Source organism: Mytilus californianus, unplaced genomic scaffold, assembly GCF_021869535.1.
Source record: "Mytilus californianus isolate M0D057914Y unplaced genomic scaffold, xbMytCali1.0.p SCAF_2, whole genome shotgun sequence".
In the NCBI taxonomy this organism is placed as follows: Eukaryota; Metazoa; Mollusca; class Bivalvia; order Mytilida; family Mytilidae; genus Mytilus; species Mytilus californianus.
Genome location: NW_026262668.1, coordinates 76263225 through 76282416, shown reverse-complemented (window position 1 = coordinate 76282416; position 19192 = coordinate 76263225). Strand labels below are relative to the sequence as shown.

The 19192-nt window shown below is 31.8% G+C and overlaps 1 protein-coding gene across 4 annotated transcripts in view; it reads right to left on the bottom strand.

Moving 5' to 3' along the window:
• The window catches only part of LOC127728198 (serine/arginine repetitive matrix protein 5-like), a 60789-nt gene that overhangs the window by 19104 nt on the left and 22493 nt on the right, over positions 1–19192 (bottom strand). For all 4 annotated transcript variants that reach the window (XM_052235418.1, XM_052235421.1, XM_052235419.1 and 1 more), the window contains one exon: positions 11445–13059. In XM_052235418.1, the coding sequence (XP_052091378.1) occupies positions 11445–12984 (1540 nt within the window). In that variant the 5' untranslated portion in view covers positions 12985–13059. The remainder of the gene's footprint in view (positions 1–11444; positions 13060–19192) is intronic.

Below are 19192 nucleotides of genomic sequence, written 5' to 3'. Positions count from 1 at the left end.
TATTCCATAAAGAAAGTATGAATGAAGGTAAAAAAAACAAAACATTTTGCAACACATAAAAGTTATTTTAAGTTTCTGTTTTCTAAAAATATAAACAACACCAGCAATATCAAGTACAAATGTCTTGAACTTAAATATGCTGAATACCAAGATTGCACATCAATGGAAATTGAATCAGTTATTCCCAATATAAAACACTTCAAGACAAAGCAATTGTATTATTCAATTTCATATGTAGGTCTATAAAAGTTTGATTCCAGTCTGTGATGTATGTTACCAGCACTGATTTCAATTTTTTTTTTAACAAAATATTTTTAAATGAACACAAACAGGTGAAAGAGATGAGTCAACAAAAAGAATCAATAGGCTGATCTATAGAAAAATCTCACTTAATCAATGACTGTAAATTAAGGTGTGATAACAAATCTAGTTTCCTTTTAAAACTTAAAGATTAATACAACAACCTGTCTCTCATATTAGTTGAAGCTATGGATGTGGAGGTAACACCCAAACTCAGTAACAATGAAAACACAGCATTGGCAGGTCCAGAGGTGGATCTGAGGTTTGGAAATCCCCTTAACGACCCAAACTCAGTAACAATGAAAACACAGCATTGGCAGGTCCAGAGGTGGATCTGAGGTTTGGAAATCCCCTTAACGACCCAAACTCAGTAACAATGAAAACACAGCATTGGCAGGTCCAGAGGTGGATCTGAGGTTTCGAAATCCCCTTAACGACCCAAACTCAGTAACAATGAAAACACAGCATTGGCAGGTCCAGAGGTGGATCTGAGATTTGGAAATCCCCTTAACGACCCAAACTCAGTAACAATGAAAACACAGCATTGGCAGGTCCAGAGGTTGATCTAAGGTTTGGAAATCCCCTTTCTTCAGATTTAGAAAACAATCTAAATCATGTATCAATGGACAAATCTGTGGAGAACCCAGGAACCTCATTTTTGAAGATGGATTCCACCCCCCACCCCCCCTTTTTTTAAATTTCTGGACACCACAAACAGTTTTACTGTGAGATTGTTGGAAACATTCAATGGAGTGACTCTACTTATATTCTTCATTCCCAAATATTTCTGTCCGTCCATAACAGAAATTATTATCCTGTTCATTTAAGTAACATATTGTTCTATATATGCACAATCAATATATAATACATACATAGTTACTCGATAATTTCTATTCTTTTCAGTAATTAATCACCTAATGTGATTCCATTATCAAATCAATTTCTCCACAGACTTCAAACAACAGAATTAATCAGATAATATAGTTCTTACATATTGCCCATGTAACCAAGAGGCCCCCAGGTATCTTGTGTGATTGGTTTCCTTCCTGTCTAGCCATTACATCTAAATGTAACTGATGTGTCAGATAAATAAATGTATGCTAACCTGAACCAGGTAACCAGAAAATGTTTACCAACTGTAAAACCCAAAACTCCATTTTTTTAAAAGTCACAATTTCACTTTTGCATCTACAATACTAGCTGCGGAACCATAGCTCTTAGGTCCTTATCATAGTTTTTGACAAATTGTGGACCATAGGTTCTGCAGCTACCACAATACATGCCTTCTTCATTCTATGAAAATAACCTTTACTAACTAGTACAAAATAAGTAAAATAATCCATATCATTGATTTCTGGTAACTAGTTAAATTCCTCTATAAATTATTTTAAGGAAACTTTATTTCACTATATAAAACAATTAGAAGTACACTGTATTTCCTGACATATTTGAAAATGTCAAGTTAAAGTGAATAAGTGGAATACTTACAAATAAAATTTTGCAAGATCATGCTTTTTTAAATGCTAGTTGCATTAATACAACTGTTATATTTCAAACTCTTGGATATGGAAAAACAAATATTTATTTTATTGAACGCTAATGGTATTTTCAATAAAACTTCGAATTAAACTCGGAGAGCAATTTACATTTACCTGAAGTCATTGTAAAAATATCTTATCAGAATTTGTCTCCACATTAAAAATTCCAAAAGTCATGAGAGATAAATGTCTGTTTGTAAACACAGCTGGTCCCTGCAGTCCACTAACATGTAGATACTTGGTCTTTTAACAGGGGTCTATAATTCATTCAATACAGACTTGTATATAACATGATTTAATCACTGTGTAATATCCAGCATTCAGGTCTAGTCATCCGTGAATTGACCCTCATTGATTTCATAAAGTGTAGACATATATTTTAAATGCCTTAAATACACACATTAACATTGTACCCAATGTTTGAATGCAAAATATCCACCATTTGTTTCAATTAATTAGTTTCATTTCCCTAACCTTAAAGGTCACAATTATTTAATCAAATATATCATGATACACTTATGTATAAAATAAAAAATGTGATTGTTTTGGGAAATTACTAGTCTTAATTCTGTAACTGTTTTTTTTTAAATAAAAAAACAGAAAATTCGAAATAATTTGAAAATTGTTAAGTTTGAGAAAAGCTAAAATTTTGTTCAAAATTTCACTATTTGATTATGAGATTCTTTTTTGTCATTATTACTCCATTTATATGGAAAATAAGAATTTTTCTACCAAATTCATCACTTATTTGCAACTGAGCCTTCTTGCACATATAAGAAATTAAAATATAACTTCTAGACATAAAAAAATTAGAAGTTATAACTATGGTATTAATTGAGAGTGTACATCTAGGAATGAAATTTTGTTTAAATTCTGATTTGCAAAAGAAGGTGTTTAAGAGTGTCCATTAAGTAATTAATTAGGATGATAAATAACCAAAATTGATGTTTTTGTCAAAGGATGGCAGTCTCTGAGATGCATGTTATCACTTTCTCCTCACTCTACATACTTAGAAATATCAGAAAGCATCAGGAGCAAGATATACTTCCAAATAAAGGGGGGAAAACAGATATTTCGTGAATGTCAGCATCTTTTGTCAGAACTGGACACATATGATAACAAGTCATACTCATCATAAAAAAGGTTTTAAAACTGACACATTTTTTATTCAACAAATATGTATAAAATCTGCCATCAGAGAAAATGATAATAAAATCCATACTAACCACGCTTCATGTTGAACATTACAAGTGTCTCTTCCTGTCAAATACTATACATATAAGGTAAAAAATCCAATTGAGTCACCATCATCACAACAATACAGTCCCAATTAAAATTTTGTAAAATATTTGAGGAAATGCCCATTTTAACAATGACTGCCTCTGTCAACTACTTCATCTATTTTTAGAAATCTCCTAGAAATATTGATCTGCAGCACATGGCAATAAAAATTATACAAAAATGCAGAGGTTCAACTGGGGAAACTTAAAGGCTAAGAAGGAAAAAAATACTGAAGTTTTTAAATTTGAAATTGGGACTAAAGAATGTCCACAATCATATATATAAAATAAAACAATCAATAAATAATTTCTGTTTAGTTATCCAATAACCATATTTGATAATCTCATTTACACCATGATCCAATTATATGTAATTGATATTCTGTATTTACCATGCTTTTAACATAAAATAAGGTCAAACTACTGAAAGACCCCATACACTAGTTTATAGCAAAATAACTAAAACGAACTTTGGTCTTTACTAAAGACATGGCAATATACACAAATATCCACAATACACAGCCTATGAATGTCTAAACACAAAAAGTCATGCTTCACGGTGGACTATCAAAACCTAATTGACTTTAGAACAGCTACAGTTTGTAAGTATTGGATACACCCATAAGGGTGTTAGCTAAATTTGGTGTATTTAATTTACACCATGATCTAATGATTAATGCAAAATGATAGATTTCAATAACAAAGGTGTAAAAGAGAAGACAACTCGGGACAAAGATGACTTTCTGTGGTCAGCATTTGGTTTTGGTCAGATCACTGATAAATCACATAATCACTTCAAATTAACCAAAAGCAAAAAAAAAGTAAAAATCATTAAAATGTAAAGCAGTAACAGCTGTGAGTAAATTGTACAACAGCTATTAAAATCAGAAACTTGCAAGTCCAAATCTTAAGTCAGTTTCAAACAACTGATGACTCTAGCTCACAATACATTGAATCAGTCTGTTAAGATAACATGTACAAAGGATTCACTTGAACAGTAACTAAAAGCCTTCAATGACCTTTTAACAAAACATAAAACACCTTATAAATACACACATGAAGGTCCTGGTTATCAACTTAACTTATGAAACAGAGGATATATCATCATTATCAGGAAGGTTGGCCACACTTTATACATATACATAAGGAAATACGTTTCCCTCTTCCCTGTTCATACATGTACTTGTAACTTAGTTGTGAGAATTACTCTGCAACTATGGTATAGCTTTCATACTGTCAGTCAAAATATCAGTAAACTCATGTAATGATTTACTTTCATTTTAACAATTTATCAAAAATATTTAAAACTGTGAGATCAAGTGATCACTGCTACAGGGTCATGTCCTAAGCTACTGTTGAATTAAAGCTTATAACTGTAGTAAAAAAATCATCATAGATACTTACCACTCGGAATAACATAATTTCAAAAGGTGCATAACAGTTGAACAATAATTATCATACCAATGGTACTAACTAAAACAATTCAAGAGCTTTGTTCAACTTCAGTGTTTGAAATTAAAGGTTAGCCTGTAGGCCCATAGCTAATAGTATCCAGATGATGAAAAATATAATGGAAAGGCCTGTATTTCTGTCAAAAATTACTCTTTGATAAGTTGTATTACTTTTCGAGCACGGGTCAACTTTCTTACTTGTATCATCTTTCAATCTGTATTCTGATAATAAAGTGACATAACTCTTGAAGTAATTGTAAAAAAATTTGCATACAAAAAATGTATTTACTAATTAAGTATTTTATAGTCAACAACATTGTGTTAAATTATCAAAATTTTCACCAGGACAACCAAAAAACCTAATGTTTAAAATAATAGAGAGATTACCAAAAGCAAACTTATCAGTTAAATTTAACAGTTAATCACACTGCAGTATTTAAGTTTTTGTAAAACAACAATTTCATAATCTGGAAACCAAAAAAAAAAAAAATACAAATGGAAATACGTAGGTTTTTTAAAAGACATTTGGAAACCTAGAAACCATTGGTTCTTGTTATTACTGAACATATGAGATAATTCAGAATACATGTGGTGACATATGAAAACCAAGAAACCATAGGCTCTTGTAATTATTGAGCATTTTTAAAAAATTTAAAAAAAACTTGGAAGTGTTTTGTTTCAATGTACATAATGGAGATCAACTACTTATTTCTATAATTGTAAATTGTTAAAATTTAAAAAAAAATTTTATACTAAATAATGAATTGAATTTTTTGTATAACAGTCACATATTCCTACCTTCAGTGTTGAACAAATAAAAGTTGCTTTCACTTTACCGGATACTAAAATTTTGTTAAACCTATCCTCTGTAGTTTTGTCAAGGAGCTTTGTATTAATCATATATATTACCTATATACACAAACTACTATAGACTAAATTTACATATAGAACTAACCTTTAAGTTTATATACGTGTTATATCAAACACATTAAATACTTCCCTTCACACTTTCATAACAACACTTTACAATTCATTTATGACGTCAGATTATACCTAGTACAAATTTATATTTGGGTTTCATTAAAATCTTCATCATTTTTTACATATTCATGTCAAGGATGGTGATTTTCAAAAGGAGTGTGTTTTTGAAATATGATTAAGATCTGCCCACAATTTTTGATTGTTAAAAAACATTACATAAATTTCAACAAGATAAATATTTCAAACACATTTATATATAAATTCTAATTATCATCAGTTTTATTCTGAATGTCAACAGACTTTCTATGGCCTAAAGCTAACCAGTTTATTTTTTACATATTTTATACAAATCTACTATCAAATGTATAATTTTTTTTAAGAACTCTATTCTATAACTACGAGTTTCTAAAATATTGTAAAACTGTTTGTCCAATGGAAAATAAGTAAATCTGACTAGCACAGCATCTAGAGTTGTATGAGATCAAAATTCTAAATAGAACTCTGTTTTGGTTGTCCACTTTTAGGAAAATACAGCAAATTATCTTAACTCTTCAAAAACTTAAAGATCTTGAAACAACTGAAGACTACATCTTTATCTAAGGCAAGGACGTATAACTAACATAAGTCCTTGTCTAAGGTTTGCATTAATATTTCATGAAGTAAATTACTTTTTCAAGAAAACAAAATGCAGACATGTTATCATTAAAGAGCATTAAATCAAAATAAACTGTTCATATTCTGAGTTAAAAATTCATGGTCTCAGTACTGAAAGACTGATTAAACAATCTAATACCAGCAGAGACCAGTAAATGTCAAATATAGGGTTTTCTGTTTAAGTTCTACAAAACATACCTATAGAGGTTTGAAGATATAGTCCAATTTCCTGCATCCCTATACCATTTCTATTCAATGCTATTATAATCTTATCTGCCAATTTTGTCATAATTCCTGCCAAGACTTGATAATAAAATCTTTCAAATCAAAAGTATGTAAGATTGCACAATCTGTTAGTCAATTTCAAACAGTAAAATATCTCAATAAAATTATTCTTGTAATCCTTTCTTGGGTAAAATTACTCTAATTATGAAATAAACATTTTCCAATTTATAATAGAGAAGATAATTTATAAGCCTGAACATATATCAGATAAGTCAGGACAGGTTTGACTAATTAAATCAATTATATAATTAATCTGTTAATCTGCTGATGATATTAACACTCACATTAATCATCCTGACATAATTTGATTGCCATAACAAATTTTAATAAAACAATAACCATTTGACAGTTATAAAAAAATAACCAACCTATCTAAGAATCCATTTGACAATAGTAAACAGTGTTTATAATATCAAGCTAAAAATAAAATATGAACAATAAAAAATATCCCCAAACTTTGTTTTAAAAAGAGGGAATTAGATTAAATCTTAAGTGTTGTTGCTGTAGCTTAATCACCAACAGATGTACTAGAGGTCCAAGAATTTTTTGTACAGGGAGGACCTTTTTGATCTAATTACGTTTTTGTATATATCTTTTTGGAGACATGTTTGATATTTCTTGTTATTCACTAAGCCTTTAAAATCTTTAAAGTGGTCTGGTAATAAATATAAAAATAGGGAGATGTCTGGTATGATTACAAATGAGACGACTATCCACCAAAGACAAAAGGACAAGGATGGTAAATACTACAGGTAGTTGTACAGCCTACAACAATGAGCAAAACACATACGTTATGAGCAAAGAAGTTGTAAAATTTTCTGCAAGTATAGTCAGATTTCTAAACCAAATATTTGTATTCATGAAAGAATTTAGTATCTCTAGGATGTAAATAATTTATGGTAATGAAATACCTAAACAATAATTTACCAGTTATACCAGGTATACATAGAATCCTTTCATTAAAATCTAAAACTTCACCTATTAAGAAGGTGCTTTTCAGTAACATGCAAGTAACACAATAGATTACTATCAAGATATATTACACACAAGGATGGAACCTAACTGAAGTAAAAAATCATGTAACAATTAAATTAAGTGCAGGATATGCAGTTATGTAGTTATGCATATTTTAAACATCAATTTCTCAACAGTAGTCTTCGAAACAAAACATAGAAATCCAAAAATTAATGTCAGAAGGGTAAAAGTTTCTGGTACAGCCACAAAATAATACCTGAACAAAATATACCAAGTCTGCACTTATTTTGTTTTTAAAACCTAAAATTGGCACATACTACGCTAATCCAACTACTTTTGTCAAAGGATTTGCACATAAATACCAACAGATTTAAATTCTTTACATAAATCTATGATTGAACATTTCAGATTTAAATCGACATAAATTACTAACTATTATTCTGATATTTACTTAATTGTAAACTGGGGATCAAATATTTTGTAACATTAAGTGTTTATTTATGTCAGAAAATAAAACCTAAATTTGCTTATACAGCAATTCTAAATTATGCAAGTAAGCTAAACAAATATAGTTTCAGACTATTTTCTTTAGGTTATTCATTAGTATAAATTATATCCATTTGCAGTATTGTACTTTCATGGTATAATTCATCTGATTATCATTAATATATCCCATATATTCATTTAATAAATCAATTATAGCAGAGTTTTAACCTCAAATGTAACAGAGTAGCCTCCCATGGTGATTGTAACAATATTGCTAGAATTCCTTCCCTTTGATTGTTATGTATTGTCAAATGAGACTGCTACCTATAATTATACAAGAAGTTTGAAGAAATGAGGAGTATCTAAATACTCTTTAATTGAATTTTTATGAAAACCTGCAGCTTCAAAAAGCCTGTGTAACTACTCATCTAGTCCATATATATGTAATACTAACTAATGTACCTGTCAGAATTTACAAAAAGAAAGGACATGGCTCTTTGACAGCTGAAGGGCCTAACAAGAATTACAAAAACCCTTTTAGAATCTTACTTTAGAAAAGTTAAACAGGACTTTCCAAAACCCAGTCTAACTTTAAGTGTCTGTACCCAATTATACAGCTGAAAAAGCAAATATTTTGCATGACATTAAATGTACTAAGACCCCAAAAAGGCTTTGGATTGAAAACTGTAAGAGTAGTTATTACACATACATGACATATGTGACACAATGGATAAAAATAAAAGTTTTAATTCCATGAAAAATTTGCAAAACTTATCCAAATTTGTAAACAATGTGCAGAGGTTAAATATTTTTTGGACAACACAAAATACAGAAGTTTATTGTAATCTTTTAACTAAGCACTAAGAACTAAGAGTCAACTATACTTTTAATTCAAAAACTTGATTGAAGTTAAGTCTAGGTTTTATATGTAAACAAATATGTACCCAATGGGAAAAGGGAGTGGGTTAACCTCTCTGTCATATTTTTCTGAAAAGTTGTGTACCTGCTTCTCCATGAAATATTTAATATCATTTTGGATGGCCTACCATTTAACTCATTTACTGTGATTTTGTCTAGATCTAATGCATAATTTTTATATATATTGTAAAGTTAATTTGGAACATAGAAGTTATCAAAGTGAAAGATGAAAAAAATCGTAAGGGTTCCACGGAACCCAGTGTCTCGCCTACTTTTGCTGTTAGTCACAGGCTCAACAAAAATGGGGAAAAAATTATTAGAAATTTTCCTCTAGATACTATCTTTTGATTGTAAGAAGCTTCTATCAAAGTTTGGTAAAAATCCAGGATGGTTTATGAATCTAATAAATGTTTTAAAAAATTTTACCATCCAAAGATTCATCTTCAAAAGGAAATTTCCGCCTTTTTTCTAATTGTTTCAAGACCCCAATCAATATTGGGAGAGTAAACACCTTTCTCAATTGTGACAAATTGATAATGTTCAAGTGATAACCATAGTCTTCTTTATTTTTGCCATCATGGGGACTTATTTAAATACTAGGGAAATGCATATGAATATTTGGCCAGTTTAATCTAGTTTTTTAAGATCTCCACCCTCCTCCTTCCAAATTCAATCAACAGAGCTACCTACAGACACATAAACAAATATAAAATAAAAATTCGTAAGGGTTCCGCGGAACCCAGTGTCTCGCCTACTTTTGCTGTTAATCGCAGGCTCAACAAAAAAGAGGAAAAAAAATAATAAAAATATTCCTCTATATACTATCTTTTGATTGCAAGTAGCTTCTGTCCAAGTTTGGTAAAAATCCAGGATGGTTTATGAATCTAATAAATGTTTTAAAAACTTTAACTGCAGACTGTATGTAATGTTAACTGTAAGAAAAACTAAGTCCATTTATAAGTAATATACGGAAAAAACAGGAAATAAATTTTTTACAAAATTTCCTTCTAGATACTAGCTTTTGATCATAAACAAGCTTCTGTCCAAGTTTGGTACAAATCCAGGATAGTTTAAGAAAGTTATTAAAATTTTTAAAACTTTAACCACAGAGTGAATGTAATGTTAACTGGCAGAAAAACTAAGTCCATTTATAAGTAAAATACGGAAAAACAGGATTTTTTTTTTACAAAATTTACTTCTGGATACTATCTTATGATCATAAACAAGCTTCTCTCCAAGCTTGGTACAAATCCAGGATAGCTTAAGAAAGTTATTAAAATTTTAAAAACTTTAACCACAGAGTGAATGTAATGCTAACTGGCAGAAAACCTAAGTCCATTTATAAGTAAAATACGAAAAAACAGGATTTTTTTATTACAAAATTTATTTCTGGATACTATCTTATGATCATAAACAAGCTTCTGTCCAAGTTTGGTACAAATCCAGGATAGTTTAAGAAAGTTATTAAAATTTCAAAAACTTTAACCACAGAGTGAATATTGGTGGACGCCGCCGATGACGACAAGGGAATGTAGGATCGCTATGTCTCGCTTTTGCGACAAAAGTCGCAGGCTCGACAAAAATCATCCCTTCTCAGAACTTAGCTAAGAAATAATAAAGTTTCTAAAATCCTGCACCAGGACACTGGGTCACTTTATTTATTCCTATCCCCATACTGATCACTGTACCTGATCTGTCTGAAAACTGACATATCATTAAAGTCTTTTCCTTTTTGCTGCTGACCTAATTTTGCAGAACAAAGAAAGGCATACAACAAACTTGCTAAAATCTTTTTCATTCCGATGTAATCTCCTGAAATTATAGAGTCAGTTTTTCTGAATGTAATAATCCCGCCTCCTTTCAAGCTGAACTTATCCTTATCCTTAGGTGTTATGTTTTCTTATATTACGTTACATAACAGGCTATTATAAATCAATACACAACAGACAGATCAATCTGTTGGTATAGAGATGTCTGTATCTTACAGAAATATGTCAATCAAGGACACCTCTCTGCTTCTGGTCACAGTTATCCTGACATTGTTTTCCTTATGAGACAAATCACTGTGGAAACTTTTATCCTTCCATAGGACAGAGATGTACTATTTCAACTGAATTTCAGCTGTCCAACAATGTACTGAACGATCAAAAAGAAAGGTATAAAATATAATTATAATTTGTTTCTGAAACAAGTCACCTGAGATCTGAGTATGACAACTAAGCTAAAAGTGTATAATATTAGATTTCTAAAACAAGTCACCCAAGATCTGTGAAACATTTATGACAACTAATGGAAAGAACACTATGTCCAGAAGAATTGTAGGAAGCAGAGTTGACAAAACTCTCCATTTATCAATTCAAATGACTGTGTAACAATTTTTTAACCAGTTGAACATTAAACCTTAAGCATACATAACTTCTATTTTATGTAATGTAAAATCATTTTAAAACTGTTTTCAACACTTCTATTTCTTTTCCTTCATATTTTAACGTCAGTTTGAGAGAGTATTTTGATTTTTTGTCTGACATGGTTTTTGTTTATTTTCGCAGACAGATAAGACATACCTTTAATCTTACCTGTAAAGTTCACATCCAGAGAGCAGTCTCCAATAGATTCATCTGCAGACATGGAGGACATCAATGTGCGTTGTAAGGACTTCCCCGACTTTGGGACCATTTGAACATTAAGGCTAGCTGGAGGACCTGATTGACGTTTTACCATCTGGTCCCTTGAACTATTCTGTTCATTATTTGATGGAGGAGACCATTGCTTCTGTTCCCTGTTTCTACTGACTTGTTCCCTGTCTCTCTGAACTGGTTCTCTATTTTCTACTCCCCTGTATGCAGATCTAGGAGAATCTACTCTGATCTGTACATTTGTTGGCGACACAGCTTTCATGGCTTGAGGTCGGTTATTATGCTCCATATCAGAGAGAGATCTATCATTCTCAGTTTGTTTCTCTTTAAACCTATTATACACCTCTCGCTCAGACATATTGTTCTGTTCAATTGATCTAAGTATGCGATTAGAAGTGGCATCAGACTTAAAACCACCATCAGTATCATCATGATGGTGATCATGGTCTTCTTTGGTAACTGAACCTGATTTAGACTTGGGACGTTTTAATAGGTTGAGGAATGACTGTCTGACTTTGCCACGAGAAAATCGTTGATTAGATCCCGTTTCTGAGTCCCTGCTCATCTGGCTACTTAGGCTTGTTTTTGAACCTCTCTCTTTTCGTTGTTTTCTTGACATACGAGGTGACATTCTCCGAAAAAAATTGCTTATACTGCCACTAATTGTTCTTTTATGAGGAGTTAATTTGTTACTTTCCATTCCATCACGTGATGGTACAGAATTTGATCTTTCTGCCCTTATACCTATGTTTTGTGGCTCAGATGCATAACGTTCATCGACAATGTTGTCAGCACGCTGTTTGATTTCGGTAGAATAATTATCAGTAATTGCCTTACGGTAGCTTATTGTTCTATCATTTTCCTCCTTAGTTAGAACCTGTTTTGGCAGACTCCTTTGTTTATACATTGGTAATCGACCATTAGGAGCACCATTTTTCACAGCCCCACTATTTTTCTTTGGTGCATCATTTACAAACAGTCCATCTACATCCTCCTTTTCTGGAGAGGAATATTCCTTAACGATCATCTCTGACATTTCCCGGATACGAGATTGATAATCTGAACTGTTATTGGCCATTTCTTTCTTATCCTCACCTGACAATGTTTGAACTTCGTAAGAATTCGAGCGTCTTACTGTCACAACTGAATCATAAGTAACATGTTTTGGACTTAATTTTCTAGTTAATGGACTTTTTGATCTACACCTATTAGATTTCAGACTAGAAACAGTAGGTGCAGGACTAGTTGACCTACTAGTTGACCTACTTCTGTCTCGTCTCTCGAGAGTTGTTACTGCACTGAAACTTGTTCTATATGGTTGAGGAACCCTATTTATAATTTCTTCCTGGTCAAACTCTGAATCAAAAGTCAAAGAATTTTGTCTTGCTGGACTTTTAGCACGTGTAATATGATCAGCTATAATACTAGAGTCTTTGTTTTGTCTTCTGTCTAAAACAGACTGAGGAGACAGGGTGTCCATTGTGTTCTAGCCTGCTGGTCACACTTTTGGACACATTGTTGATGTTTTGTGGTAAAAGCCATTTTTACTGTTTATCTGGAAAAAAAAATAATAAAGAATTATACATTTGTTATTGTATGTGACATGACAGTACCTGAAAAGTTATACACTCTGGATCACTCTTGGTGAATAACTAAAATAATATCCTCCTACTTTGTAGGTGTTAAATAGAATTGTGAATGGAAACGGGGAATGTGCCAAAGAGTCAACAAACCAACCAAAGAGCATAAAACAGACCAAGGCCATCAAATTGGGTCTTCAACACAGCAACAAAATCCCGCACCCCGAGGCAGGCTTCAGCTGGCCCCTAAACAATAATGTAAACTAGTTCAGCGAACTAACTAAGTACAGCTATTCTTATCAAAATCTTAATGATGGAGACAGGCTAGCTTAGGCTAGGTCTACTAATGTTCTACACATTAGAATCAGGCATAGAAACAGCAAAATAAAGTTAAATGCTGACCTGTTTCAAGTTACTTTTACTAATACTTACTAGGTTTGTCTGTGGATGGGGAATAGAAGATGTTATTCATTAGTTCTATTATTGTGTTCTTAATAAAGAATCACACAAAATTTCTCAAAGCAAATTTTGTTATTTTTTTTCCAAAATTGGCAATCAAAACATTTTTGATTTGGAGTTGATATCTTGTCTGATAATTCTCATACAATTATTTTCAAAATAGTTCAACAGTTCATCAATACAAAGGAATAAGTTTGATCATGTGTGAATACAGAAGATGTTACAATGATAACTCCATCTTTGTTTTTTCTTTTCTTCTTTTTTAGTCTCCACACACACATATGATGCTTATGTTTAATTGCTGATGCATGCAAATATAGAAGTAAATAATACATGAAAAGAATGGAGAATACCTTGTAAGTTGTGATAACTTTTGTCTCACTCTTTTGCATAATCATGTTACAATAAAATGTGTTTAATCTAATCTAACAAGCAAAACTGAGATATAAGCAGACCACTACAAATATGAATCAGAATTTATAAAAATTTTCAACTGTCATCCTTCTTATTTATCTCTGTTAAAATGATAAGTTATCACCAATGACAATATCCAAGATTATAATGGAAAAAATAGCTGAGACTGTCATTCAGATATATACCATACAGTAAAAACTGAAAACATCATTTCAAGAGCATCTATTATTTTCTCTCCTAGATTTAGAATTACTTGAATCAATTAGTTCTCTTCTTTGGGAGAAATAGAGATAAACAAAAATTTGTATGTTAAGAAAACAGTGTTTTTTGGGAATTTGCGCCATATCCATTCTTTTCCATTTAAACATCTATCTATTGTTCTGTGTTAAGGGCTGCAAAAATGCATCATGCTTGAGGAATGTGGGTTCATTTGAAAGGTGTTTATGCAATGGTCCTTTAAATGACATTTCTGGAAGTTTTATGCTCAAATAAGGTAAGTTGGAAATCAAAATGAGTGTGGGTGTGTTAAAAATTTTGTGCATTCTTCATGGTTTTGAATGAATTATCTCTCATTAGAAATGGGTCCTTATTTACCACACACAGACATATGCTACAATAAACTGCTGAAACAGAGATATGTCTCGCCTGTATGCAGAAAATTCAGAAAAAGACAATCTGATGGAAAGCAACATTGCTAATAGCTAATTAATTCAAAGTCACTGGACCATGACATAGGGGGCAATAGTTGTCAAACTGATATACACATGTACTGACAGTAATGCAACTTTATAGAAAATATCATTGATCTTTCACAAGTAGTTCCTATCAAACTGATTTAAGCAGAATACTAAACAATTGTTGACGCAAACAACGCGCCTTCTGTGACTTTCCTCGCAGGGGAATAAAAGGGGGCACTTTACTTCCATCTGTTTATTGAAATTATTATTCAGTGCATCCAGATTATTTCCCCTATTCATACATTCTTTTCTGCCTAGTTATCTAACAAATGTGTTCATGTTGTGCTCAATGATTCTCTAAGATGTTTATATTGTTAATGTATTTTTCAATGTGATTGTCAGCTGATTTCCTTGTATCTATCTCTAACCAGAGATATTGGCCATTCATGTAGTGAAATTTTGCTTCATGTTTAAGGCCTAAATGAGACTTTGAGATGCACCTATAAAGAACTTATTTCATATTGTTCTTTGTGTTGTGAATTGAATACTTCATGCCCCTTCTCTTCTAGCAAATATAATCATTGTTAAAACAAAAACAGACGGTATAGGTCATTTCCCTGTATGTACATTATCCAGTAATTAACATGATCTATTCTAACTAGTTTGATGATGCCATCTGGATAGCTACCATTTTACTGCCCTAAGCAATGTATTACACAGAGAAGATCAATTGCCTTGTTCTCTACATATTTATGTCAATTTTCCCACAAAAAAGTTGTCATTAAAATACTTACATTGTTCTAAGTGATAGTCATTTTTCAGAATCAGAATCCAATTGAAAATATGAAAAGTCAGTTAATGTTCGAAAAAGAAAAAAAAAATCTGTGGCAAGTACTAATACACACTTCTGGTGAAAATGAAAGAGTTGACTATCTTATTGTCTTCAAACATGTTATCACAATTTACCACCTGTCATTATAACCAACCAGGTATAGCAAACCCAAACAAATTGTTTCATCTAATCATGTTGTAAAACAACTATGACACAAGAAACAGTTTGTTAATGGATGAATAAAATAAGTCATAAATCTGAATCAACAAAGCTGTAATCCTAATGAAAAATCTAATTTCATAAAGATTAATGCAGAAAAAGATTATGGGGAGTAACAAGCAAACTAAGGGAAATTGCTTTCTCCCAGTATATAAATGTAAGTATAACAGGTGAGAAATGAGCCAAGTTATTACCAAATGCATGTAGTACTAAGAAAATTCAGAGAGTCTACACATATATTGCTGTACTGTGAAGGGACGATTCTGTCAGAGTGGTTATTATGATTCAAAGTGTGACATAATATCACATGCTGAATTCTAAGTTTAAGTATATAAGTATTCAGTAAACAGAAAATGGATAAGTGGTGAATTTGAAAAAGCATCACACAGTATTTCATGAAGCTCTGGTTTGTAGTTTTTGTGAAAATTTTGTTCAAAATTTTTATGGGACAGAGGAGGGAATGACACACTGACCAAAGGGTCAAATTTTATGTAAACCAGTATACGGGGGGGGGGGGGGGGGGGGGGGGGGGGGGGGGGGGGGGTAATCAAAAGTTACCTACTCAACCACTAAGTATAACAACAGAAAGTAACCTTATAACATTAGACCTGAATTGTTAGCCTGTGTAAGTTATGTCATAGTAAGGAGGCCAAAATAAAAGACTGGTGAGTACTTGAGGTTAGGGTATGTGAGGTAACACTAGTAAGACTTTTATAGGAAGGGAAAGAGCACACCTATTTTGTATAACTTTAAGCTAATTAAGGCTGATGCCAAGTTTTTTTAATTCCTCATATTTGGTCTAAAAGTATCTTAAATGTGATCCAAAATTTATTCTGATTTGACAATTTGCTCAATATTGTCTTCTTTATCATAAGGGATCCTCATCAGTGATAATAGCAGTAACTTTTTGTAATAAGACAAACTTTGTTTGACATTACTTAATTTCATACTATAATGTATTTTGTCTCAGGTTCTCATCTCTTTCCCCAGAATTTTACACACAACTGCCCTGACTACAGAGCAATATGAAATTATTATATAACATGTAACATATTGCATTATTATATATGATCTTCTAATCAATCTTCTCAATTATTCATACTTACAAACGAGGTGTGGTTCTCAAAAGAATTTAATCATTCAACAGTAAATTCACAAACTAAGAAAGCACTTTTCATCCTAATTTTCTGTTAAAATCTACCTTGAGTGTAAGATTTTGTTTTTTTCTTTCTTTAGCATTAATTAGCAATGACTGTATCTATCAATTACTTTTGTAACATTCCTTATCAAATGCATCTGAAGGTTTACTTTAAGTCTTAAGTCAATCAATTAGGAAAAAAAGTTATGATGCATAGTCACAAATGTTAATTGATTTTTACCCACTTAAAATTTTGAAACTGTTCAATAAAACTAATGAACAACTGTTCCCTTACCTCATATTTAATACTGTACAGAAATCCAAGCAGAGAAAAATCCTGTATACTATAACAAGACTGTCTCATTGAAAATATATCATTATTAATTCATAAACCACAAAGCCAACATCAACACTACAAAGGACCTGTTATGCCCTGTCTAAAGGATTAGGAAATTTTACAGAAGATTGAATATTTCATACATTCCATTCTATTGCTTGAGTACTTATAATCTAGGTGTACTTTACATTAAATCACCAATATGTCAATTTCTACATGATAATGTTTGTGTATTTTAATGTTCATCATTGATTTCACAGCTGACATCTAAAACTTATTTTGAGTCAGCACATTTTCTTGTGTCTTTATAGTTTATATAATAGAAATCATGACTAACAGAACCGTTATGTTTAAAAAAAAATAATATTCAATTTTGAAATAAATGTTGGAAAAATTTGTACATTATGCAATCTTTACCCAGAAACAACAACAAAACAAGAGTGCACACGCTGAAACGTCTGGCCTGCTTTACTGATCATGATTAATTTTATAATGAAAGTCTTAAAGAAGGTTTTACGCCAAGAATCACATTAAAACGTTTCAACCGCTGCAATTGTTTGCACCTGTCCTAAGTCAGGAATCTGATGTTCAGTAGTTGTCGTTTGTTGATGTGGTTCATAAGTGTTTCTCGTTTTTTATATAGATTAGACTGTTGGTTTTCCCGATTGAATGGTTTTACACTAGAGTAATTTTTGGGGCCCTTTATAGCTTGCTGTTTGGTGTGAGCCAAGGCTCCGTGTTGAAGACCGTACTTTGACCTATAATGGTTTACTTTTATAAATTTTGACTTGGATGGAGAGTTGTCTCATTGGCACTCATACCACATCCTCTTATATCTATTAACCCCGAAAACTAAAAATTAATTAATGAAACAAAAATATTAGGCCATCGTCAGATGAACCCTGCCTGACAGACATGCACACCTTCCAATCACATTGTACAATATGCTCATTTCTTAGTTCATAGGATCTGAGAAAAGGACCAAACTATGGAAACTTAACATTAACCAATGAACAAGGACAATGAGGTCAAGGAAACATACCTGCCAGACAGCTAAGTATACCTTCATTCAATACACCTAATAAAGTTGACATATTGCTCAAAGTATTTGAAAAACTGACCAAACCACAAAAACTTAACATTGACCATTGAACAATGAAAATGAGGTCAAGGTCATAGATAAAACCAGAAAGACTGACATGTACACCTTAGTGACCGCTGGGACGCAGCTTGATACGACCACAGAGGTCGAACCCTGAACAGTTGGGGCAAGTATGGACACAACATTCAAGATTGATACAGCACTGAATTTGGATTGTAATTAAATATTTAACACAGCATAGGTTTCTCACACAGAATGAAAGTGGTCTAAGAACTTAAACATTTTTAATTTACCTATTCAAACCATATCATTATTGTTTGCTTTTATATATAAATCAGAAATAACCAATTTAAAATAGAAAATTTTAAAGAAAAAAAAGGAAAAAAAAATCCCCCAAATTTTTTGAACCCCCTTATGATTCATCACCACCAAACTCAATCCCAGCTTTCCCTTTGTGGTATGGTACCTTGCAGTACAATTTCAGAGAGATCCATACACTTGAACACAAGTTATTGTCTGGAAACTAGAAAAATGCTTGTTTTTTGGCCCCAAATTCCTAAACGTTTAGGGCAATTACCCCCAAACTCAAACCCAGCTTTTCCTTTGTGATATGGAACCTTGCAGTACAATTTCATAAAGATCCATACACTTACACACAAGTTATTGTCCTGAAACTAGAAAAATGCTTGTTTTTTTGCCCTTTTATGGCCCCTAATTACTAAAATTTTGAGGGAATTACCCCCAAAATCAATCCCAGCCTTCCCTTTGTGGTATGGTACCTTGCAGTACAATTTCAGAGAGATCCATACATTTGAACACAAGTTATTGTCTGGAAACTAGAAAAATGCTTATTTTTGGCCCCTTATTCCTAAACTTTTTAGGCAATTACCCCCAAACTCAATTCCAGCTTTCCCTTTGTGATATGGAACC